Raw genomic sequence first — 20236 nt, forward strand, 5'->3', positions numbered from 1 at the left:
GAGGCGCTTCTGCAGAAGAACAAAAGGCGGGTGAAGGATGAGGTTAGAGTCTCTAAATGTAGGGATTTTATTCTGTGATTTGATTGGTAGATTTATGTCATGTTGCTCTATTCATTTCTCACCGTTGGATTGATACAAAGGATTATGACGTTTGCCAACGCCTTCCCCTAGGTCTGTAAAAGAATCGAATGCACACGAACAGAGGTATGTTCATGTTCGTTCATTTAATAAATAAACAAACATAAATGAACACGAACATAAATGAATAAATTTTTTTGTCATGTTCGTTTATTAAGGAATATAACTTGTTCATGTTCGTTCATTTAATAAATAAACGAACATAAACGAACAAGAACATAAACGAACACGAACATAAATAAACACGAACATAAACGTTAGAGACCCTACCTTCCATTGTTCTTTCATAAAAAATAGTCGACAATACAAATCAACCAAATATACAACGATAAATAGCGTAAGAGTTGAAACTTCATATTGCACTATAATATAACTTGTTTTGAAGCTTTCAGCGATCGTCTCTACTTTTCAGTGAATACTAGGGTTTAGGAAAAAAAAGAGGGAAAATGAATATAGGTGCGAGGTGTCTCACGGGTTAACATATTAGATTTAATCTCCAAATAAAATTGGGTTAATTATGGAGTTGGTCATCAGAATATCAGATTAATTAATATTTTTAAGATACTTACAAATTGGTCACCAAAATTGATTTAAGAAGATTGAGTTAAACATAAATGAACGAACATAACCGAACGAACATAACCGAACGAACATAACCGAACGAACATAACCGAACGTTCACGAACGTAAATGAATGAACGACACTTATGTTCATGTTCATTCATTTAATTAAACGAACACAAAATCTTGTTCATGTTCGTTCATTTAATAAATAAACGCACATAAACGAACTTCCCGCCACACGATTCATGAACGATTCGCTGAACGTTCAGTTCATTTACAGGCATGTTTTCCCCCTCAATTAAACGATTATATTTTCTAGGTGAAATTACATGCTGGATCCCTCTACTGTAGTGACTAAACTAAATTCATTTCTCATCGGTTAACTGTACGAAGTAGGTTAATAATTTAATTTAAAAATAAAGTAAAAAAAAACGTTCCGAAGAAATTGTGGGAGCCTTGAAGGAGTGGGCATTTCTGTTTGAACAATAATTTTTTTTATTAAATCTTAAATCTAATAAAAAAAGAATATTTTATTAAAAAAATATTCTTTATAAATTTAGAATTTATGACTTCAAAAAATATAAAAAAAATAAAGATGAACGATTGAACTAACCAATCAAACATATTTTTATTAGGAAGCAACAAAAATTTGCAGCAAAGTCTTCACCTGATATTTTTAATTCCAAAATTGTCTATTGAAATTTGATGTCATGAAAAATAGTTTATAAAAGAAAATAATGATATTAAAGATAAACATACAGAATGATTTGATTTATAAATGCAAATATAACTAGAAAATTTTATAATGCGAAAAAAATTTAGACGTAAGAGTTTATTTTTTTTATAGAGTTTTAAAATTTACAATGGCTAATGAGAGAGAATTTTAAAATTCCTTGAACTTGTCCTCCCCTATTTTTGCTGGCTTGGACTCCGGGTTGCTATGATTTTCCGCATTGCTGCTTGAAAAAAGGCTATGCCCAACGTCTGATGTCCTTGACTACACGATCTTCGTTTGAATGTTGTAAGGTGTACGACAGACTACAAGAACGTCACCCCACCTGCAACAGTTGTAATTAAAGCAGAATATATTTATTAGATAACCACGTTAAGGCAATAAGAAATCGTCCCACCAAAACTGTAAATAACAAAGATTGCACCAATGTTTTGACTTTTGATGACGATTATTGCATTGATATCTTATATATAATATGATAAACAATTATCTTGTGCAACTTTGATGCCAATCTAAGCTTGAGACCGGAGAATACATACATAAATTCCAAATGTTTGAAGCATGCTTAATCTCTGTGACAAATGCCTCATCTGAATATGAAACACTGGGAATGATTATCTGCAATTTAACAGAAACATGGAACAAAAAATCTTACAAGACATTATCCTGTCTTTTTGCATACCTTTCAATCTGTTTTACAGCCATTGTTATAGTTTCCAGGCTTCGAAGCAGGGAGTGAATCAATAAGGAAAGATTTGAAGTGCTGGTATAACTCTTTAGGCTTCTCTATATTGATCGCACGCCCTGCATTCTTTATGATCACTAGTTCTGCATTGTCTCCCAGATGCCTGCATGAGCAGCTTAGCATCACTATTACAACGAAAACAAATTTCACGACTCGGTGAAAAAGGAAACCGAAATACGATATTAGTTACCTTTTCAATCTGTAGCCAATTCCAAAGGGAATATTTGGTCAACATGTTCTCCCCAGATTATAAGTGCTGGCTGCATTTACATAAGAACATCGCTTACTCAGCAAAGACCCCAACATCAAAATTGCAGATAAACTGCCATAACTGTTAGGAAAATAAACCCAGTACAAGTAATTTCCCTATAACCAGATTAGTGAGAATGCGAAATAAAAGCGGAAAAATAATACCCGAAAATTGATAACGGAGTTCAGCCAATTGTGCTTACGTCTCCGGGCTGCTGCAGATCTTTTACTAAGAGAGAAAATTTACAGGTGTTTACAAAACACTCACTACTCACAAGAAAGCTCTCTAGTATAGGAAGAAAGAAATGTTTTGGGATGATTTTGAAGCTAAATGGGTAAGGGTATTTATAGTAGAAACTTAGGGACTAATCTTTGAAAATACCCTAAAGTGCAATGACTAAAGTGAATTTACCCATTCCTATTTTCAACAAACATCTACCAAAATTTTACCAAACTTTGAAAAACATTTTTCAAAGAAACATTTACCAAACTTTGAAAAAAACATTTTCCAAAGTTGGTTGCCAAACTTTGAAACTTTTAACAATCTCCCACTTGAAGACTGATTTTAATATGTCTTCACACCTCGATCAATGCAGCAGCATGTCTGGTCTTGTTATTCTAGCATGCCAACTGAAGTTGAACACAACTTCAGTTTGTCCGTAGTCACCGTCTTTGTCAACATGTCTGCCGGATTTTGAGCTCCACTAATCTTTTCAAGTTTCAAAATCCCATCTTCCAGAAGAGACCGGATAAAATGATATCTCAATTGTATGTGCTTTGTCCTGGAATGAAAAGACGGATTCTTTGCTAGATGGATAGCACTTTGACTGTCGCAATACAAGATATTGTTTTCTTGTTTCTTGCCTAACTCTTCCAAGAAACTTTGGAGCCAAACCATCTCCTTGCTGGCTTCCGTAACAGCGACATATTCTGCTTCAGTTGTAGAGAGAGCAACTATCTTCTGTAGTTGAGAAACCCAACTCACTGCAGTTCCTCCTAGAGTATAGACATACCCTGTAGTGCTCCTTCTGATGTCGATATTTCCGGCTAAGTCAGCATCTACATAGCCTGTCAGTATCATATCTCCACCTTTGAAACAAAGTGCTTTGTTTGTGGTACCCCGAAGATATTTGAGGATCCATTTGACTGCTTCCCAGTGTACCTTGCCCGGATTATTCATGTACCTGCTAACAGCTCCCACTGCATGAGCAATATCTGGTCTGGTACAAACCATGGCATACATCAGACTTCCAATTGCTGAGGCATACGGCACCTTCACCATGTGTGCACGTTCTTCCTCCGTCTTTGGTGATTGGTCTTTGGAGAGTCTGAAATGAACACCTAAAGGTGTACTTACTGGTTTAGCATCTTGCATGTTGAACCTGGAGAGTACTTTGTTGATGTACTCAGCCTGCGATAACATCAAAGTCCCCGACTTTGTGTCTCTCTTGATCCTCATCCCAAGAATCTGCTTTGCAGCGCCCAGATCCTTCATAGCAAACTGCTTCGACAATTTTTGCTTCAAGTTTATGATCTCTTGCATGTTTGAGCCTGCAACGAGCATGTCATCAACGTACAACAATAAAATAATGAAACTATTGTCGAACCTCTTGATGTAGCAACAATGATCTGCTTGGCATCTGGTAAAACCACTGCTACTCATGAAACTATCGAACTTCTTGTACCACTGTCTAGGAGCTTGTTTTAAACCATACAAGTTCTTCTTCAACCTGCATACCAGGTTTTTCTTGCCTGCCTCTATGAAGCCTTCTGGCTGCCTCATATAGATCTCTTCCTCCAAATCACCATGAAGAAAAGCTGTCTTTACATCTAACTGCTCAAGATGTAAATTCTCTGCAGCTACAATTTTCAACACCAGTCTGATTGTAGACAGTTTTACGACTGGAGAGAAAATTTCATTGTAGTCAATACCTTCTTTTTGCTGAAAACCTTTGACTACCAATCTTGCTTTGTAGCGTTTGCTCCCATCGTGCTCTTCTTTGATCCTGTAAATCCACTTGTTATGGAGCGCTTTCTTGCCTTGTGGTAATTCAGCTAATTCCCATGTCTGATTTGACATAAGCGAGTCCATCTCATCTTTCATGGAAGACTCCCACTTGACTGAATCCTCCACTTGCATTGCTTCATCATAGCACTCTGGTTCACCATTGTCAGTTAGCAACAAGTAGTGCAAAGAAGGAGAATACCGTTGGGTTGGTTTAGGAATTCTGGAGGAGCGTCTCAGTTCTGGTGTGCTTGGTTCTTCTTGAACTGCTTCAGGATTGATTTGAACATCATTTCCATGAATCTCCTCAAACTCAGCAAATTCCTTTGTTTCAGCTTTGGTATTTGAACTACTTGATTCTACAATTGACCTGTCTTTGTACATCACATTCTCATTGAAAATGACATCTCTGCTTCTGATGATCTTCCGATTTTCATAGTCCCAAAACCTGTAACCGAACTCATCACCGCCATAACCAACAAAGGCACATTTGTTGGACTTAGCATCAAGCTTACTTCTTTCAGCAGAGTCTATGTGTACATAAGAAATACAACCAAACACTCTTAAGTGTGAAAGGTTTATTTCTTTCTTGCTCCAAACTTCCTCTGGTATTCTGCCATCCAAAGGAACTGAGGGCCCACGGTTGATCAAGTAAGCTGCAGTGTTGATTGCTTCAGCCCATAGAAATTTGGGCAAGCCGGCATGTATCCTCATACTTCTGGCACGTTCATTCAGAGTTCTGTTCATGCGCTCTGCTACACCATTATGTTGCGGTGTCTTGGGAACTGTTGTCTCCATCTTGATCCCATTGTTTGCGCAGAAATCTCTGAATCTACTGTCTCTGTACTCTCCTCCATTGTCAGACCTCAACCGCTTGACTTTCAAACCAGTCTCATTTTCCACCATGGCCTTCCATTTTCTTAAGATATCGAAGACTTCTGATTTCTTCTTCAGAAAATAAACCCACACCTTCCTTGTTGAATCATCGATGAAGGTGACATAATATAGTGAGCCTGCAAGAGATGGAACTGGGGATGGTCCCCATACATCAGTATGAACCAATTCTAACCTTTCTGCCTTGGGTGTCTTGCCAATCTTTGCAAAACTGACTTTCTTTTGTTTGCCAAAGATGCAATCCTCGCATAGTCCGACATCTACATTCTTTAGATCCGGCAACTTCCCTTTTGACAGAAGTATCTTCATTCCTTTCTCGCTCATATGGCCAAGCCTTTGGTGCCATAGGTTTGATTTTCCATCAGCATCTGCTACTGCAATGATATTCTCTAAATTTGAGGTTACATAGAGAGTACCAGTCTTCTTACCACGAGCAATGACGAGTGCTCCTTTGGTAATCTTCCATTCACAACCTGAAAAGGTTGTACTATATCCTTCTCCATCAAGCTGTCCAACAGAAATCAGATTTCTTTTGAGGCCAGGAATATGTCTCACTCCTGTCAGCTTCCAGGTGGTCTGGTTTGGCAGCTTTAGTCGGATATCTCCTTTTCCGACGATCTTCAAGGTTTCATCATCAGCAAGATGAACCTTCCCAAAATCACCACTGATATAGTTCTCCATGATTTCTTGACATGGGGTGGAGTGGAAAGATACCCCTGAATCCAAGATCCATGATTCAATCGGACTGTTGACGCTTAGAATCATGGCATCACCTGTCTCCTCTGTCACGTTGGCAGATTCCTGTGCACCGGTATCTTTCTTCAGTGCTCGGCAATCTCTTTTAAAGTGACCTTTCTTGCCACAATTATAACAGGTAAAATCTTTCTTTCCCGTTCTGGATTTTTCCCGTCTGGATTTGGATCTGCCACGATTTGAATTTCTTTCTGAAGTTCTCCCTCTGGACTCCGTGTGCAAGGCTGAGGAGGTTGATGCTTCACCCGATTCTCTCCGTCGAATTTCTTCGCTCAGTACCAGATCCCGAACATCGTCGAATTTCAATTTACTATTTCCCGACGAGCTGCTAACTACTGTAACAGTAGCATTCCAACTGTCTGGTAGAGATGATAAGAGAATTAAAGCTCGAACTTCATCATCGAATTCAATTTCTACAGAACTCAACTGGGTTGTGATTGTGTTGAGTTCATTCAGGTGTTGAGCCACTGATGCCCCTTCCGTCATCCGCAAATTGAATAATCGCCTCATCAAGTGAACTTTGTTTGAGGCCGATGGCTTCTCATACATACTGGAGAGAGCTGCCATAAGACCTGCCGTGGTCTTTTCCTTTGCTATGTTGAAAGCAACATTTCGGGATAACGTCAGTCGGATAACTCCGAGGGCTTGTCTGTCGAGAAGAGCCCAATCTTCATCCTTCATGCCCTCTGGTTGCTTTCCTGAGAGGGGTTGATATAGATTTTTCTGGTACAGAAAATCTTCGATCTGCATCTTCCAAAAGCCAAAGTCCGCACCATCGAACTTTTCAATTTTCACCTTCCCTTCGTCTGCAGCCATCGCTCCCACTCGAATCTGGCTTCGTTTGGATCGTTTCTGACAATTTCTGCGAACCGCCGTGTATTAGAACACCTCCGTCGACAAACTCGTATCGCCGACCGAATTTCACTATTCACGAAATTCACTATTCACGTGAATAGTAATGAATAGTAACCTCGCAGAAAATTGACAAAATTCACAACCAAAAGCTCTGATTACCAGTTGTTAGGAAAATAAACCCAGTACAAGTAATTTCCCTATAACCAGATTAGTGAGAATGCGAAATAAAAGCGGAAAAATAATACCCGAAAATTGATAACGGAGTTCAGCCAATTGTGCTTACGTCTCCGGGCTGCTGCAGATCTTTTACTAAGAGAGAAAATTTACAGGTGTTTACAAAACACTCACTACTCACAAGAAAGCTCTCTAGTATAGGAAGAAAGAAATGTTTTGGGATGATTTTGAAGCTAAATGGGTAAGGGTATTTATAGTAGAAACTTAGGGACTAATCTTTGAAAATACCCTAAAGTGCAATGACTAAAGTGAATTTACCCATTCCTATTTTCAACAAACATCTACCAAAATTTTACCAAACTTTGAAAAACATTTTTCAAAGAAACATTTACCAAACTTTGAAAAAAACATTTTCCAAAGTTGGTTGCCAAACTTTGAAACTTTTAACAATAACCTGGGTTATCTTTGGAAGATCCGACCGCTTTCGGTCCTTGTGTAATGCTTGGATCAATTCTTTTCGCTCTTGAAAATACTCTGTGCACATTTCCTGCCAACAGAATCGAATTCCGGTACAAACTTAAGACGATCATGTTATAAGACCGCTATTTCAGAAAAAGAAAAAAAAACCCAGAAATGTAGTCGAAGACGAAACAATGATTCAAAAGAATTAGAGAAGCTTCACTTACATTGATGAAATCGTTTAGAAAACAAGTGGGAACTCCTTTAGCAGGCTTATAACACGAAATCGTCATCAGTTTCCTCATCTTTTCTGGCGTTTGAGGCAACAAAATACTAACAGCCTCATCCACGCTCTTCACTTTAAACATCCCTTCTTCCATATCTTTCTCTCCCATACAAACCCCAGCGCAACATAGCACCAACTTCTCCACTCTATCTTTAAACTGCGCCGCCATACTATAACCGACGAAGCCACCGTAACTGATCCCGACAACGTTCATAACCGTAACCACATGGGAATCCATAACCCGCATGACACACTGAGGCTGAAACTGCTCGGAACGTTCGGTTCGGGTCGTGTAAGAGTCGCCGAAGAAGAGAAGGTCCGGGACGTAGACGTTGAATCGGGACATGAGGGGCGAAATGAAGTCGTTCCATTGCCAGTTTGCCACATTGCGTTGGCGCCTGTGCCGTCTATGAGGATTAATGTGGGCTTGGATTTGATGTGAGCTTTTGGGACCCAAACGTGCATGACGGTGTCGTCGCCGAGGTCCGTTCTCGATGATGGGAGCCGGCGTTGGAATTGCCTAAAAAAAAATAGTGTTTAAGCTGGGTAAACTATACAAATGGTCATTAATATTTGAGTAAATTTTTATTTTTCCTATTAAAATTTCAAAAATAATAAATTAATCACTAACGTCAATAACTTGACATTAATCAATGTTACTGATTTAATGTAGGTAACGAAAAATTGGTGTGTCACGTTGACTGCTGACGTGGCATCCATGTTTACTCCTATTGCGGTCAAACTTGCATGGTGCAATTAATTGTTTCATGTCCGTAAATTGTTAATGGATGCAGAGTTTAATCTTTTTTTAATATAAGAAACAACGTCTAATTAAAATCCCCTTCATAACCATCGCTGTACAAAAGTACCTCAGCGGACATTAGAAGGATTTAAAGTCTAATCTTTCAATGGTTCAAAAGATGCATATCGTAGTCATTTTAATGATGAATACGCATATAGCAATAATTATGGATGATGTTGATTTACTTGAAGTTTGCAAGAGGCCCAGAAGAGAATGAAGATAAAGAAGCCTCCTCACATCCTGGTTATCCATTTGAAACGGTTCAAGTACATCAGCTTGGCCGGTACAAGAAACTCTCCTACCGCGTTATGTTCCCGCTTGAGCTGAAACTGAGCAATACTGTTGAAGATGCAGATTCTGAGTATTCTCTAATTTGCTGCAGTAGTTCACGTGGGAAGTGGACCCAACCATGGGCACTATGTTGGTCTGGTGAAAAGCCATAACCTCCGGTTATTTTTCGATGACGAAAATGTGGAGATGATTGATGAGTCTGCAGTCCAGACATTCTTCGGGTCAGCCCAGGAGTACTCGAGCAATACAGATCACGGGTATATCTTATTTTACGAAAGCCTTGGTGCAAACAAGAGCTAATAATTTTTCCGCCTCTTTCTCTTTGATTCTAATAACTTGGAAAGAGCTGGCACAGCTGCATATGAGTGAGATGAACGGGGTTATGGAAAAAATGTATACTCAGGTTGTATCCATGTACAGTGGATGGTGGAAGCGCTCTGTCCTTTTCGTTTTGTTTTCCCCACAATAACAGTGTATAAATTTTATGATGAGAACATCAGAGTTTGTATTTGTCATGGTCGAGAATGTTCTAACAATGGCAATGCTTTTGGAATCACTTCCAACTTTACAGTTAAGTTGGCTTTTACCACGATTCAAATTCAAAGGCCGATTAGATTTATATTTTCAACTCTCGATTTAATTATACTGATCCTAATTTTTTAATGGTACAATATTTACTAAAATATTAAATTGAAATAATATATATATAAATATATAATTGACTTTTATGAATAAAATCATTTAAATTGAGGATATTTCAATTGCACTAAAAATTGAAAAAAGAATAATAGGTTCCTCCGATGGAGAAGTTGCTTGCGCAAAGGGCGAAATTAATTAGCTCATGGAGCAATAACTACACAACCAAGTAGCAGTAGCAGTAGCAGGGACCAAACTAAATGCCAAAATCTATGCACTGTAATCTCAAATCATTGACGAAGAATGGGCTAAGTTCAGACATTTACAGATGAGTTATATAGCAGCAACAAAGCATTCAAACAAGGTTTGTAAGAGAATTAAGACGGAGATCGGTTCATTTAAGGCGCTGTGTGCATGAAAGTGTCGTCATCTAATAGTTTTTCAAGATCAATCAAATCTTCATCCAAATCTGTTGCTTCTCCTGCCAAGTTTAGAATCCTATTGTGCATGACCTGCCAAAGTTTGATGTTACGAGAGAATGTCATCGTCGTCATCATAATATAAATAAACTTGGTTTTCACGCATGCTTTTAACTTATTTCTGTGAAAAATCTAAACCGACTCTGATACAACTGTAAGATTCCATGTATCTAACGTCCTTTGTTAGAAAGAACAATCTATGCTATTTGGACTTGAGTGTGAATATCGAACTTGGATATGTGTCTGACACAGACACGTTCTTTTTCTTCCCCCAAAATTTTTTCAAATATTTGGAGGATCCTTAAGAGGATTATCTCCTATACTCATGCCAGACTTGAGAACTTGAAGAAAAAAGAAAAGTTGATTAACAAAGATTTCAATTACCTTCTCTTGGATCTCAGTTACAGCGTTCTTCATCCTACTATATTGATCTCTGCCTGCAGGATTGTGAGCCATGGACTTAACTCTGGCAAGGGCTTTCTGTAACCTTTCTTCGGTTTGCTTCCTGCCTTTCTTCAGGAAATCATAGTCATCCTCCTTTGAGGGTGCAGGTGTGCTAGGCCCCTTGGTGAGTGTTTCAGATTTGAATCCACGTAAACCACTTCCTTTCCGTCTCCAACGTAAGATCACCTTCTCCACAATCCCCACCGACCAAACTATCTTCCGATAGTTTTTCCTTACCTGGTGGCCTCTTACATGCGCCTTTCATAGAAAATAAACAAAACTAAAAGTTAGGGTTCAATAATTAAGATTTTAAAGGAATATGACGACAGAATATAAAGCAAGAATTATAAAAGCGATGAACCTGAATCTTGACAATTCTTTGGCGGATAATCAAAAACTCTTTTCTTCCCTTCCAACCACGAAACTTATTTTGAATGCGAATGGCAGCAGCATTCACGCTCTCATCATGTTGTCCAGGCTTGTTTGACTTGACCGCTATAAGTGAAAAAGCACGCTCATCAGACATTCCAAATTTATCATCACCATACTCTATTAACTGCCTGTTTTGGAAGGATTGCACCCTGAAGACTTGATGAATACGAGCAGCAGCTTGCGTCGCATTACAAACAGCAGCTAATGAGTCCTTTAGTGATGGGCCATCTGAAGCATCATCATAGCTGAATGGAGCTGTGTTTTGCTCCATAATTTTCTGTATGTCATCTGGTCTAGAATATGTGGTATCGTTACTACCTTGCTTATCCATATCCAGGGATAGAAGGCGGGAACTTAAATCAAATTCCGCAAGATAACCAGAAATTCCTTTATGTCCATTGGCTGAGGCTAGGTCTGCAGGTGTTCTGCTTAAAGGATATTCGGGAGTCGGATCTGTTAATGCTCCAGGAGCTGCACCCAGTGAAATAAGGGAAGCAACCGTCCGTTCTCTGATGTTAAAGACAATTCATGTCAGCAGAAGCCAGACAGACCAAAATAAGCCCATCATTGATATAGTACATAAACACACTTAAGCAATATAAATATCATTACTAAACCCAAGAAAAATTAGCCCAAGGACCATTATTTTTTTTGGAAGCCTGCAGCTCTAAAGCCTAGAATTTTACTTGATGACTCTTTCCTTCGGATAAATCATACCAAGAGCCCTATGGCATAGAATACCCTTCCTTGCTTGCATAAAAGAGGCAGCTCAGGAAAATAGTCAAAATGTTGAAAAAGAGAAATGTACGAGTGTTCCAACTTTTATTTTCAAGTTGCTTACCTGCCAGAAGATGCTGCCCAATGAAGTGCAGTCCAACCATTCACATCCCGGAAGTTAACACTCACACCAGCAACTATAATGGGTTCTAAGGCCCAATCATAGCCAAGAGCAGCTGCAAAATGTATAACACCTTGGCCACCCTGGTCCAATATACTAGGGCCTTTTCCACCTTCTGCAATCTTCTGCAAAAGCCATACACGCAACTTTTCTTTCAATAGCTTCTGAAGTAGCTGCTCCTTTATTTTTTCAGGGAAAATATCTTCTTCTGAGTTAAGCGCCAACATCTGGTCCCATTCCTCAATGTCCTCCTTCAGCAATGAATTAATTTTACTGCCCAACTGGGTTATATCAGTTAAGCTATCAGTGTTAGAATTGAGAGAACTGGAGCCCAGGCACAATAATCTATCAAACCGCATATCAAGAATTTCGGAGGCGTTATTGCTAGGGTGATCTGCAGTATCTATATCTTGATTATGACTGAATCGGAACTCAAACTCTCGGACTTCACTACATGCTAATCTGTTGGAGCACGTGACATAGAAGGGAACCCTGCCAGCCTCATGTCTTGGAGTATGGCAACGAAGAACACCGTCTGCTAAAACCTCTGCTGGAACTTCTACTTCCCCAAACATGCATGACCACTTACAATTTTTGGCCTCGTCACTACTCTTCAAGAACCTTCCAGTGACAAGAATCTGAGTGAAATTAAGAGATTGGGAAAAAAGAAAAGAAGTGAATGAATCAGAAAACAAGTACTTTCTAGATGCCACTATATACAATGAGGAACTAATTTTCGAGTATTTCAGCCTCATCAGTAGAAATTGATATTTCAATGCTGACTTGACTTGCATAAAACGAATTACAGCTTACCTTGATTTTAGAGCCTACATATGCCCAATTTGGTGAAAAATCAATAATACTGAAAAGCTGATCATGGGATAGGGAAGGACCCAGCATAAAGGAATCCAATTGCCCCCGAGAGGGAATAGAGGAAACATCAACCCCATTTTGACCTTCCACCTCATCCCAATAGGCTCCAGAATTTGAATGCGTATGCGATTCCTCTACATCTCCAAGTTCTTTACTCATCCAGCGGTTGAAACTATCAAGCTTCTTCAGACCTTCTTCTGCTAAGGAACCATCAAGCAAATGTGGTCTCATAGCAGAAGAGTAAATAGATTTCCCCTCCAGTGTCAAATAGCTCTCTGAATCTGGTTTAGGAACATATACAAGGTTTGCATTTGAGGGGTCTACCAGCTGGTTATTAGGTAGAAAATCATCATGTTGCTTTTCTGGACAAACATGGTGATTAACTTTTTCATGAAATCTAGAAGTAAGATCATATCTCAGGTCTGGATGTAACTTCTGATCCAATGGCCACTTCATTAAATGAGAAGAATTACCCTCAGAAGCCTGTTTAGAGGACAAATTAGGACTTAATTGGAAAAAGAAAAGGTAGAATATACACCTAATTTGATGCATTAAACTGCATCAATGCAACTATATCGAGTAAGGTTATAGTTTTTTAGGACCTAATTTGTCAATCACAGCTGACATGACCATAATGTGTTATCTTTAAATACTGCAATTCCACTCTTAGCATGTATAGCTAGAATTTTCAAACCCATCGCCAAAGTTTAATCAATCCATTACCTGCCGGTCTTCTTGAGCATGTGATATATCCTCAAACTCCTGCTTTTTAAGAAAATTGTTGTCAAATAGCTGCCCCATGATATCATTTTGTTTCAAGGTGAGTGGTGATTGATATTGTGCAGAGCCAACCCCGGGATTACCATTTTCCAACACATCCTCCCATAACGTGAAATCAAGGTTCTTCTGGGACTCATACGTTATTCCAACATTATTGTACTCTCTATCCTTGTCTGGTTGAGTAAGTTGAAAAGCAGTTGGAGGTGGTTTCCCATGATAATCATCTGTTAGCAGTAAAGGACAGTAGTAAGCAAAAATGGTAAGGCAAATCAACAGTAAAATAACACAAAACCAAACAATTAGCATACTTGAATGTGATGCATGAACATATGGATCATAGAACCCGGTATCCATCCTTCCCACAACAGGCTGATGTGAATCAAGAAAAGAATGGAACTGTGAACTTGCTTGATGATTATAGGCTGCATTAGATATCATCTTGCTTGGTAAGAATAATAACACACGGACTAATGCATTCATTACCCACAAAACCAACTAACATTCAAAACCACATTAAATTAGCAAATCATTTATTAAAAATTGACCCATGTTTAGCTAACAAACATACCTGATTCAGCATCTTCATAATCTGATGCCTGCACATGCGCACTGTTCATGCTTGCTGTATCCATCGTTTGTGAAGGAATCTGACTATTACTGGGATTAAAATTGGAAGAATTAGAACTTTCCCCCTCATAATATGGAATAGTTCCTTCAATCTCTTTGATGCGGTTAAAATTTGTCCTATTTCCCTGACAAAATTTCAAAAATAATAACAGAAAAATTAGAAGATGGCTCTTCACCAGAACTGTTTAAGCAATTTATTATTTATTAAAACACTAGAGAAAGAGACAAGTATTAAATTCAATTAGGTCTAGACTTCAGTAATGTATTTGAAAATCTAAAGTTACATATTGTGAAGCTAAAGACCTTTAAAGTTTTAAAAGAAGACTCAGGATCAATGTTTTTCACGACAGGGAAGAAGGTGGGAAAACATAGGAATTAGAAGACTTTTGATCCCCTCTAACTGCCAGTCTGCTGCCTTAATGGCTGTTTAAGATGATGCCTTTTCACGATGGAATGCCTAGTCCTAGTACAATGGGAGTAATTTTAAAACCTAATGTGAGTTGGTCAAAGGTAATGGCACCAAAAGACGGAAGAAAATGCGAAGCAAGAAAAATAACAATATTCAAGATAGAAATAGCCACATATGGTGTAGAAATTAAGGAAAAAATGAAAACCTAGACTGATACCATGTAGAAATTAAGGATTTAGGAACACAGATCAAAGTGATACTCTGGATTTCTTGATTGATTAGAAGGGATATACAATCCTCATATAAATAGGCTGAGTACAAGTGTTTGAATACAACTACAAGTACTCCTAGATAAGGTTCTATCCTACTTAGAAAATAAAAGGATAGAGTTATAGTTAATCTAAACTACTAAATCAAATAAGATAGAGTTACAGTTAACCTAAAATACTAAATCAAATAGGATAGAATTCTAGTTAATCTAAACTACTAAATCAAATAATTTAATGCTATTTCACATGCCAATATTCTACAGATGGGAATAGCTCAAGTAAATAATTGGGAAGTGGGACATACATATAGCAACAAACAAAATACAAAGTTCATATTGGCATGCATGCTCTCAAGCTCAAATACACACACGCCCATATATAAAATATTGCCCATGTGATATAAAATATTTGACCATCAACACGATACTTATCCTTAATTTAAGCAAAGAAAACCCAGTTCTAGGCTTGCTAAAGTCTTGCATGCTCAATAAAGAAATCAAGTGAAATGAACACAATTAAATGCATTAACTTGTTTTAGGGCATTCAGATTCCGGATTGTACCACTTCAAGAGGTACAAATGAAAACACAAGATGTTTTCAATTTATATCAGCTTTTAAAAATTCCATTTTGGCTGGTTGATAATATTGATAATTCTGCAACCATACAATCATCTAAAGCTAAAAATATATGCGTTTAAATTTATAACTTTAATCAGTTAAAGAACCTTTCTTCAAAAAAGAAAATCAGTTAAAGACCCTTCTAAGAAGTGAAGCAACAAAAAAAAGATACTACCTTCCCATAGTTCTTTCAAAGATGGATAAGCATATGCGGGAAGAAAAAGAAAAAGGCGATAGAATGAGGTCTGACCTTTACATCTCGATAGTGGACAAGAACAATGTGCGACAGTTCCCTATACATTTAGTGAATAATGTCAGCAACCAAAAAGGGATTTGTTAAACTAGTATTGCAACAGAGAAAATAATACAGTTTCAAGCAAATAGCACATGCATTTCAAACCAAGAAAACATGATCCACATTAGCAGAGAATTTATTGCAAAATTAGAAACCTCAGCCAATTTAACATGCTAAATATTCTATCATCATAATGCAAAAACTACCATGAAAATAAAAGAGATCTTAGGTTCAGTATTTCCTTACATTAACTTATTGAAGGTGTAAATATGAGTTTATTTTTTAGTAAGTTCCGTTTTCCTAATTTTAGAGATGAAAATCAAATTGATAGAGAAAACTTTAAAATATCAGAATTAGTGAATGCAGGTAATATAGAAGCACCCTATAATGGAAAAAAAGATAAAACCGGTTCAGCATAGGCATAAGCAAAAGAAAAAAACCCAATACTGTGTAAAGAACTCTTTCTGTGTATCAGCTTAACTTGCTTGAAATAAAGTAAATCCCAGGTTCAAAACCTAGTAATAGAAAGATTAAAGGACATGAGTATGAATTCCAGGACAATAAAAAAGTTGATTGCTTTGGACTCATAGTGTTGCCATCACATACTTTTAGACTATCAACTCCAATGCAGAGGAAGACTTTATTTTTGTAAATCACATTTAACTATTATTTATTGTGCAGTGAAGTGTAAGAAACAACTAAAACTGAGTATTTAATGATTTAAACAGAATATATAATCCACACAAAATACTGTCAACACAACTACTGCCCCTTGGAACATATATGTTTAAAGACCTACTCTTCAAGCATCCAATAACTGCGCCTTTGGAAGTTTTCATCATCTTCTCCATGAGCATAGTAGCAATGCAGAGCATCAATGTTTCCAGCCTGAAAAGATTAAATTTTTCCAATTCTTTTTCAAAATGATAATTTCATTCAAAATACATTCATTCTTCCCACAAAAGAATTCAAAAAGATATATAAAAGAAAGTTTTCCAATCATTGATTCTTACCTTGAGTCTCTCGTGAGCTTCCTTCACTGTTTTCCCATCCTTTTTCTTCCTCCAGTTATGTCCGTCCTTTCTAAAGTATCTCAGTACCTTTCGGTCAAAAAGAAAAAGTGAACCACCTGAAAAAGAACACATTAAGTTTGGAGAACTCAATTTGGGATGTTAGCAGTTTAAATATCAAAACAACCTTTTCAATTTGGGATGTTATCATATTTTAAAAGTCAAAACATCCACTGATTGAATTTGGGATGTTAATATATTTGGTTGAATATCAAAACAACCACTTACTAGAAGTAAACCTGTTATGCTCATGATTGGTGAGGGTGATGAATCTATCCCAAAATAAGTAATCTAAGTTCTAAAAAAATGTATTAAGAGGAACACTGAATTGTATATGATTTTGTTATCAATAAAGAAAAATTATCAATCAAATAATAGACTAAGTTAATAACCCAAATAAATAAATAATAGAAAATAAGATATGAGTAGATCTTAGGAACAAATAAGCCATTCAAATTTAGATGACAAACTTGTGATGTAACATCCTCAAATTAGAGTACTGCAAACACAGAAAGAAATGCATTCTGAGAAAATAAGAAATAAAAATTAACATTCTTTGTTCGAGTAAAATTTAGCTACAGAATTTACAACATAGATGGTTTTATATCTGAATTATAATCCAAATGTGATTTTGTTACCTAAGAAATGGATCCAAGGAATTGAAGAACAACACATTCTCAATGAATTTTTGAGTAAAGAAAGCTGCAATCTCACAATTTAAAGCTATTGAGAAGATATTAATGGAAGCAAAACAACAACAACAAAACCCTATTCCCATATGCAATGGGGTAAGGGAGAGGTAGGGTAGTAGGCTGCCCAACAACAGGTTGAGAGCAACTTCCGTGGAAGACCAGTAAGAAAATTAAAAATAAAGATAAAATACAATTCATGTTTGCAAGAGAAATAGAACTCAAAAATCATATGAGCCATGTTTGCATGTTATCAAGATAAGAATCAATCTACATCAACTAACAACATGAACCATTACAATGCAATTAGAAGATCATACTTGGTGGCACATGTGCTGGTTCGGGAGCAATGCGAAATTGATTATAATTTCTAAGAATTTCACATATTTCAGCTGGTCGTAACCACCTATGCTGCGCTTCCATGAGTATCTGCTCAATATCTACACCCAACAAGATGAGTCATTCAAATCTTTGCACATACCTTAATATCAAGTAAAAAACACCAAATTACTCTAATCCTCACATTAACTTCATAATGAAAAAAGATTCTTCATACATTTTTTTATACAAAATAAGTGAAAACGGTTACGTTTGCTTTTTAATTTTGACCCAAGATCCTTTCTTTTCAACAAATATTAACACCTCTTGAGCTTAACCATTTTTCTTCTGCATAAAAGGATTCGAATGAAGCTATTTATTCCATCTTTCAAATCAAATCTCACAAAATAAAAAACAAATTAAAAACCACCTCGTGAAATAAAATATTTGCAGAATGGAGTAAAGTGAACATCAAATGCAGTAAATTAAAACATGACAAAATATAGCGGGAAGAAAAAGCAAGATTCTACTTTCACTAAAAACCCAAAATGAAAGATAATAGAAGAGTCAATTCCACACGTACCCACTTGATTAGTAAGGCCATAGCGCCTAGTATCTGCCATAATCTTGATTTTCTTTCTTCTTTTTTTCTTTTTCTGTTTTCTGTTTTCAACCCTTTCACTTCGCTCAAAAACCCTTCAATAAAAGGTCATTTTAGGATTGAAAAAACAAAAAAAAAACGCGGTTTTTCGGTATGATCATAACGCACCCTTTGTCAAAGAGAAAGAGATAGGAAATCGCCGAGGAGATGGATGGAAAGGGGATTATCGGCGAGGAATCAAAGTGTTAAGACTTCCTTCAGTCAACTTCCTGACGAGAGCACGGCATTCTTTATTAAGAAAAAGATCCAGTCATTCTTTTTCCTTTCTTGTCATATCCTTATATAGCACTTATTTCATTATTATTTTAATTTTTAATCTCAATTTAGAAAACACTTTAAATATAAATTATATATATATATATATATATATATATATATGAAAAGTAATTTTTAAGTGTTTAAATATAATATTAAAATCTATATTAATTGAGTGATTAAAAATAAAACTTGTATACGTTGAGTCTGATTAGAACTATGATTCCTTTAAAATGAAATAATTTTTTATAAATTATGATGAAGTCTTTTTAAGATGTATCAAACAATTTTCGATAAAATACAACAATTCTTTATTAGCTTTTGATGCAATATCTTATTTTGTAGTATCCTAAATTCGATTCAATATATTTTTTAAGGATAAAATTCAAATCATATAATTAAGATTCAATATATTTTTTAATCGTATAATTAAAAAGTGAAGACCCACAAATTAAAACAGTTATATAAAAATATAAATTGGTTTAGAAACCTTAATCATTGAGCTTGGTTTAAAAAAGCTCCATCATACACGCCTCATGCGTGATGTAACCGTTGTACATAATGCGGCTTGATGCAGTAGGAGTACATAATGCGGTCCGATGGGATTATTGATTTGGTGTGAGTTAAAGATTAACAACAACAAATACAGATAAAAACCTGACTTGGTTCGAGTTGGTGTGAGCTGGAACACCACTGAGTCAAGTCGAGTTGAATACTTCATTGTTAAAAAACAGATCTTTGAGGGTGAAAAAGTAAATCTTTCATGAAAATTCCAAAAAGGAACATATTTTGATATTTGGGTTGTGAAGATAACTCACTCAAGTAAATCAAAATAGGGTTCATAATGCCTTGAGGAAAAGGAAAGTTTTGAGAGAAACAATGGGGTTTCTTGATAGAGAAAATGTCATTTTTAGAGAGAGAAAGAGAAGATTCAAAGATTGTGCTTTGTCATAGACGATTGGTCGGGATGATATGCTTTGCTGGAGGTAGAAGAAAATGGAAATGTTCAAGGGTAGAATGGGAATACCGAACAAAGTTGACCGCGAATATTGAAAATGGTGAAGCATAAGAGACGAATATTACATCGGTTGATGATATGATTCGCTTTGAGATTTACAAAAATATCCTTTTATGTTCTTGTTGTGTTTGTATTGGTACAAATATGTGTAAAATATTAAGGGTAAACTACACGTTTAGTAATTAACTATAAATTTTGGTTTATTTTAGTACTTAAATTTTTAATTATTTTTAAAATCATATTTAGAGTTTAGTTTTTATTTCATTTTAATACTCCGTTTAAAATTTAACGTTAAATTTTGAAATTCTTTTTGAAAGTTTAAATATTAAAACGTCCAAAACTAATAATTTAAGTATTAAATGTGTTAAATTTTTAAAGGCATAATACTAAAATGAAACAAATAGTTTAGGTTCTAAAAATGTAATTTACCATAATATTAATATATTTTTTAATTTTTTTCTTGTAATTTATTTTTTTCATGACCATCAATATTAAAAACTTTGCTTGAACATTTTAT

At 36.2% G+C, this 20236-nt stretch overlaps 1 protein-coding gene and 1 pseudogene across 2 annotated transcripts; both read right to left on the bottom strand.

The window, feature by feature from the left end:
* Positions 1-2105: 2105 nt before the first annotated feature.
* On the bottom strand, positions 2106-8575 carry LOC120165590 (annotated as a pseudogene).
* Positions 8576-9798: 1223 nt separating this feature from the next.
* LOC120165619 (calmodulin-binding transcription activator 3-like) lies at positions 9799-18494 on the bottom strand. Of its 2 annotated transcripts, XM_039175097.1 has the most exons (13): positions 18369-18494; positions 17788-17907; positions 16722-16837; positions 16508-16596; positions 15664-15706; positions 14059-14242; positions 13799-13912; positions 13434-13714; positions 12651-13193; positions 11781-12475; positions 10869-11448; positions 10448-10765; positions 9803-10096 (listed from the first exon to the last, which is right to left on the bottom strand). In XM_039175097.1, exons 1-13 carry the CDS (start codon positions 18406-18408, stop codon positions 9983-9985), a joined length of 3237 nt encoding a protein of 1078 aa, XP_039031028.1. In that variant the 5' UTR covers positions 18409-18494; the 3' UTR covers positions 9803-9982. The 2 variants fall into 2 exon arrangements, with proteins under 2 accessions (XP_039031029.1, XP_039031028.1); XM_039175098.1 differs by lacking the exon at positions 13799-13912 and having other exon boundaries at positions 9799-10096.
* Between the last annotated feature and the right edge of the window lie 1742 nt (positions 18495-20236).

This window comes from Hibiscus syriacus, unplaced genomic scaffold (assembly GCF_006381635.1).
Source record: "Hibiscus syriacus cultivar Baekdansim isolate YM2019G1 unplaced genomic scaffold, ASM638163v2 tig00111584_pilon, whole genome shotgun sequence".
Taxonomy (NCBI): domain Eukaryota; kingdom Viridiplantae; phylum Streptophyta; class Magnoliopsida; order Malvales; family Malvaceae; genus Hibiscus; species Hibiscus syriacus.

Coding starts and splice junctions, on each gene's coding strand:
- LOC120165619 (XM_039175097.1), bottom strand. CDS start 18,408: ATGGCAGATACTAGGCGCTATGGCCTTACTAATCAAGTGG. Junction 10,766..10,868: donor AAAGAATTGTCAAGATTCAG/GTTCATCGCTTT, acceptor TTTCTATGAAAG/GCGCATGTAAGAGGCCACCA. Junction 10,097..10,447: donor TAACTGAGATCCAAGAGAAG/GTAATTGAAATC, acceptor AAACTTTGGCAG/GTCATGCACAATAGGATTCT.